Here is a 6,000-nt window from a genome sequence, read left to right as displayed (position 1 = left end):
GGAGTGCTTGTGAAATTCTCTATTCCTGGGTGCCGGCTGTTAAGGTTTGTCCTGGCACCCAGGCAGCAGGGATCATTTTCTCTTTCTAATTGCATGTATCTGAGTGAATCATCATGCAGTGCTTTTAAATCACTTGTCCAGACAGAAGCAGCGCTGTTGCCACTGGTAGTTGTACTTTGGAATGGCGCGAGTGAGAAAGTGAGGAATATTGAAACTGTACCATTAAATTGCTTTGGAGTGGTTGAGGGGTACCAAGAAGTACTTGGAATTGTGGTCTGGTTTTGGTTTGTAAAAATGCCCAGTTTTCTTCTTGGTGGGCTCCCTTGACCCAGATAGTCTCCATTAATTTTAATTTTGAGTAAATTATAAAGTTGCTTGAGTTAATATTTGAGATCTGGTTTATCTTACTTGATCCCAGACGCTTTGGGTTAGGGTGCAAGTGCAGTCAGAGAGTGTACTGGAGATTCCCATGTCTGGAGCACTGTTCAGCAAGACTAGATTTACATGATTTTTTTCTTGGGGCTTTACAGAGGTGCCAGGTGCTTGTAGCATATAGCTGGTTTAGCTGCAAGTCACGGATTTGGTGTGTGAAGGGTTTAGATTTCATATTTAATTTACATGGACACTGTTGCAGCTACATGTTTGGTTTTTTTTTCATGCTAATTTCAAACACTACATTTTTGTCTTTTCTGTAACAATAAGAGGATCCATTCTGAATTTGGAACTGCACAATGCACTGTTGACCTCATCCATTCCAGCCCTTGCCTTAGTTTCTTTAACCATGCTCTCATTTGGTCTGTGCAAGCAATTCTCACAAACGCTGGTAAAACTTTCTGCATGCCTCAGAGTTAGAGGCACGTCTTCTATGTTGGAACAACGTGTACTTATCCCTTTTGACTAAGGGATTAATATTGTGTAGATTAGCACATTTTAGTAGATGGTTAGTTATGGCTGTCTATGTACATGCGTCTGCTTGTCTGTTTTGCTGCTAATTTAACCTCATATGTAAGTTGTGTGTTTTTAGCCCTCATGCATATATATCTAGATGCATGTGTATATATATCTATGCATGCACATGTATGTATCTCAATTTTTAATATATAAAAATATAAAACCATATGATAGCTTGAGTGGAAGGGATCCATGAGGATCATTGAGTGATCTGACTCTTCAAATTACTTTATATATATATATATATATGTATGTAGTATGCACATATATATATGTGTGTGTGTACAAGTAGGTTTTAGCTAAATTAACACAAAAGTCTTCACAGGGATGTCTCTGCTTTCACTCTCATTTATAACAAGGCAGTATATGGCATCTGCATCCCATTTCTGACAGGCCCATAGATAGGCCTTGAGAATGTAGTCCTGCAAGGCAAAGCTCTCTGAGACCACTTGAAAGTCTTTCCTTAATGTTTAGTGCTTGGGGAGTATGGGCAGAGGAGTATCCTATTCTAGAAGACCTACTCTTGCTGGTCTGTCTGTGGTGCCATAGGTATAGAAACTGTTTATAGTTGATCAAGCATCTTTTTCTCTGAAGGTTTTTGTGCATCTTGAGTGAGACCTGCAACAGAGATGGATACTGAAGGCTTTGGTGAGCTTCTCCAGCAGGCGGAACAGCTTGCAGCTGAGACAGAAGGTATCTCTGAGCTGCCTCATGTAGAACGCAACCTGCAGGAGATTCAGCAGGCTGGGGAGCGCCTGCGCTCCCGCACTCTGACCCGCACTTCCCAGGAGACTGCTGATGTTAAGGCGTAAGTACAGAGTTCCAGCATTGGAAACTCTGCAGAGAGCAGAAGCTGTTTATAGGGTTGACTTCTAGTGTGGGTGGGAGGACATGCCCGGGAGAAACAGAATGACTGCAGAGCTGGTTCCCCCCCCGCCCTTTCTCCTGCTTCCAAAACCCAATACAGTGATTGGAGGATGTATCTGAGGACCTATTGTTCTTGAATTTGGGCACTAAAGCCAAAAAGTGCAGTCCCTTGTTCTGGCTGCCGCTGAAGACATTTACGAGTATGCTATAGATTTTTTTTTTCTCTCTGGAAGGACTTGGCAGCTGTGCAGTACTGCAGTGGAACAGCAGAAGGAGTTCAGCAGGGCTGAGGAGGCTAGAGATACACATAGGGCTTTTCAGAGTTTGGGGTTTTTTTTGCTTTTTATATAACACAGCTGGGAACACTGTACATGGCCAACTGCTGACCTAAATATTGACAATGAATTTGGGTTTAGAGTTCTGTCTGTTCAATACTAATTTCATACTTGTATAATTTCTTCCTTATAGGTCTGTGCTTCTTGGGTCTAGAGGGCTCGATATATCTCACATTTCTCAGCGTCTAGAGAGTCTAAGTGCAGTCACTACATTTGAGCCTCTTGAACCTGTTAAGGACACTGACATCCAGGTAGGGGGATTTGAGTTACACTGCCTTTGTAACTGCTGTTTCTGTGTTGTGGTTCAAAGCTCTTTGAAGGCATTTGTGAAAATAGCCTTGCTCTGTGTTTAATTCACTGGCTAGAGGGGGTACAGGAGAGATGTGCTGCTTTCAATGGGGGAAGATGTTCGTTAGCCATCAGAAGCAACATTTAAGTACCATACTGGCGGACATACTTTAAGTTCTGAACTCTTGCTGCAGTCAAGAGGAACTAGGTATGTGCTGTCTGCCTTTGTGGACCTGTCTGTCTGCTTTGCAAGCCTGAACTACAGCATGGATACCTCTCCCTTATAATTTTGAGATCTTTTTATGTCTGATTGTAAGAACACAAGTAGAACCACTTATCAGTTTGGAGGTGTTGGAATGGGGGCATTTAAGTCAAAATACAAAGGAGGTGAGTGTAGCTTTTTCTTTCAGTCTATATCAGATGTCACAGCCTTGTCTTGGTGGTAGACTGACTTTGCCATGTTTCTTTTGCTTTGTGACTTTGCATATGCTTTGCCAATATGATTTATAAATTTTCATGTAGCTCATCTCCCCAGATGTCTTAGAAATTAATATGAGCCATTTATTTTTGTATTATGATAGTTGCCTGCCCTTGTAGGATACCTTAATGATGAAAAGATCTGTGGTATTCATTACTCAGTTAAGAGCTGGTTATGAAATTGATGTTGTGGGTTGCGTTGACGATACTGGTCTGAATTACTTTTTAACCATTTTGAACCTTACATTGTCTCTCCTTACTGGCAGATGGCTAAGTTAGAAGAGTCAAAAGAGCTGTAAGCTCTTCTTTTTTTAGCAGAAGTAGTATGCCCTAAACTACTCAACTTCAGAAGACAATGGGGAGGGAAGAGTGTGGAGATACCCCATTTTACCTAACGGTATGTTTTGTTTAAGCTTTTGGTGCCATCCGTTTTGGGTGGACAGGTGCTTGATCTAGACTCTTCCTAGTGTTAGGAGCCTTGTGGTCTCCTGTCTTCAGGTAGATCTACTTAATCTGCTCTTCTTTAAGCCCCATAGCCTTTCCAGTATGCTACGTATGTGCCCTGGGACGCCTGTCAAGGACACACTTCCTTGCAGTGCAAGCAGTACCCCTCTGTTTTGGGGCTGCCTTCAGCACTCTCAGGCTGGGAATGCAGAGGAGTGACTCTGTGTGAGGACTGATTACTTAGAGCAGCTAAAGGGCTTTCTGAAGGTGAGATTTCTTCTTGTACCTTTGCTCCTCTTCACCTTCTGGCAATTCCTGGCATGCCTGGCTATCTTCGCACCCTCCCCAGGTGGTTTTCTTCTCTCTTTCACCAAAAATTGGTGCACTCTGGAGACTTTATGTATTGCATAATGAGAGCTCTAAACCACTGGCATTGTTCACTTTCTCTTCTCTCATTTTTCCTTTGTTCCAGTTTCCAAGGTTGTACTTCTAATTGGTGATGTTAAACTTCCTTTTTTTTTTTTCTTACTGCTGCTAATTCTTTAATTTCTGTGGTGTTTTTCCTTTCTGCTTTAAGGGCAATCATATTGCAGATTTTGAAACCCAGAAGCAATGGAGCTCTTGACTTTCTGAATCTAAGACTTGTGGCCTGTAAGAAAATGAATAGGGCTGTCTAATACTCACATTTTATTTTATTTTGCCGGTTACCTGAGAAAGCGTTCACATTCTGCTTCTGTCTGAATTATACCTTATACCAAGGTCTTGTCATTCAATGTGGTGATTTTGGTATATTTGGTGATCTTCTCAATATATTTTCTTATTCCCATGACCCATGTCAATATTTATTTTTCATTAGAATGCATTTATTCCTTCAGGAAAAGGAAGTGTTTAAGTTGACGTTATGGACTAAGCTTGCTATAAACTATTAAAATTATTTAAATAAGAGTATTTTTTAAATAAGTAAGTGACAAGTAAGATTTCTTAGTTGGAAAAGCTTGGAGGATGTGGGAGGAGACTTTTTTTTTTCACTATCTTACACCTGAAATAAAAAGATTTTCAGCTATAATTAAGCAAATTTGGTATCTGAGACCCACTGATTTCAACTCGAGGTGATTTCTGTGGGTACTTACCTTGCATAGGCATGCTGGAAAATTTCTTAAATATTGGTCTGTTTGCATGTTTTAAGTGTTGAAATGCCTCTGTGTCTAGCCATCATTTTTAGTCTGTCTTTTTACTAACAAAGTTAATGACTTTTTTTTGTCTCACAGAGACAATTTGAAATGCAAGCATTTTGAAATACAAGCTGGGTAGTTTTTGCTTTATATAAGGCATTTTAATTGACTGAACATTTTAATATGGTCTCTTTCTCCTAGGATTCTAGTCCATCCTAGGAGCTTGACATGAAGCACATGTGTAAGATAAATAAGACATTTCTAACTTACTATTTTCAAGCTTAACAAAAATGTTTAAGATCCTGAATAAATCCTGTTCTTTTAAAAGTAACTTAATATTGTAAATACAGATACAATTTTATTCTGTTTAGGAAAGCTTCAGATCTAACATAAAACAGTGGTTAATTGCAAATCAATATGTTTAAATGGCCAAATTGGCCAATGAGATTCAACCTTTCCTTTAGGAAAACAGCTAAGAAGTGCAAATGAAAAACAGGATTAAAATCAATCATTTAAATCAAAGTTCCCTGCTTGCTCTTTTGAATTGTGATTAACACTGGTGATTTAATCAGTGATCACTTTAACTGCTCATGTCTGAAGCCTAATAAATGAGTGCTTTGCATAAAACTTCTTTGCAGGCCACATGTGGAAAATCTTCACAGTAAATTAGCTAAAACTGTTTGCAGTGGGAAGCATGGCAGGGTGCTCCAGTTTAGATGAAGAGTCATTTAAAATGTTTTATCCCTGTTTGTTCTGCAGTTAATAGGTGAAAGGCTTTTGGTGCTGTTTTGCAGAACTTCATCCTCTGCTCTGTCTGAGGATGTCTGCAGTCACATCTCAAGCTGCCTAGCTGATGTCAGTAATGGTCTCTTATCTGCAAGTAACTTGTATGAAGTCATCAACTGCAGGATCTTGTCCTTTCTGAGCAGTTTTTGTTAAGTTTTTGTTCTTAATTATGTAAGAGGACCTTTGTGCTATACACTGCTGATTGTCCTCTAATTAGCCTTAAATGATTTGATGCTTTAGATGAAGATATGCTACAAAAGCTTCTTCCTATGTTTCTTTTTCTTACACCTTCTGATGATAGTTGGGATTTGTTTTCTTCCTAGCTAATTTAGTTTCATTTGGTTTCTTTAGGCTTGTGTTTATTTCTGTCCTTTCCAATGTTACCATTACTCATTTTCTTTAACCAGCAAAAACTTCTCAAATACTTAATGAACTTGATTCACAGTTTACCATCACTGTTGTAGGCTCAGCTGTCCTTTCTCATCCCATTTTCTCCTGATGCTCAGTGCACATACTTAAATCCTGTCTGAAACGTAGTTGGTTGTAGATTCTTTAACACTTCAGTTATTCTTGTATATGTGGTGCCCCTCTGCTTCAGTTTGGGCAGGCAGTGCTATCAGTTCATAAATACTTTACAACCAGAGGCACAGATCTGATGCTTAGCCTTTGACTGTAGCAGT

The 6,000-nt window shown here is 39.6% G+C and overlaps 1 protein-coding gene across 2 annotated transcripts in view; it reads left to right on the top strand.

The window, feature by feature from the left end:
* The first annotated feature begins 1,523 nt into the window (after window positions 1-1,523).
* The window catches only part of NUP93 (nucleoporin 93), an 83,064-nt gene continuing 78,587 nt past the window's right edge, over window positions 1,524-6,000 (top strand). For both annotated transcript variants that reach the window (XM_061468960.1, XM_061468961.1), the window contains exons 1-2: window positions 1,524-1,759; window positions 2,287-2,404. In XM_061468960.1, the coding sequence (XP_061324944.1) occupies window positions 1,581-1,759; window positions 2,287-2,404 (297 nt within the window). In that variant the 5' untranslated portion in view covers window positions 1,524-1,580. The remainder of the gene's footprint in view (window positions 1,760-2,286; window positions 2,405-6,000) is intronic.

This window comes from Pezoporus flaviventris, unplaced genomic scaffold (genome assembly GCF_033815535.1).
Source record: "Pezoporus flaviventris isolate CSIRO_AGI_PZ_B2104156 unplaced genomic scaffold, CSIRO_AGI_Pfla_v1 ptg000054l, whole genome shotgun sequence".
Taxonomy (NCBI): Eukaryota; Metazoa; Chordata; class Aves; order Psittaciformes; family Psittacidae; genus Pezoporus; species Pezoporus flaviventris.
Note: the sequence above shows the minus strand (reverse complement) of the source record. Positions and strands in the feature narration are given on the sequence as shown.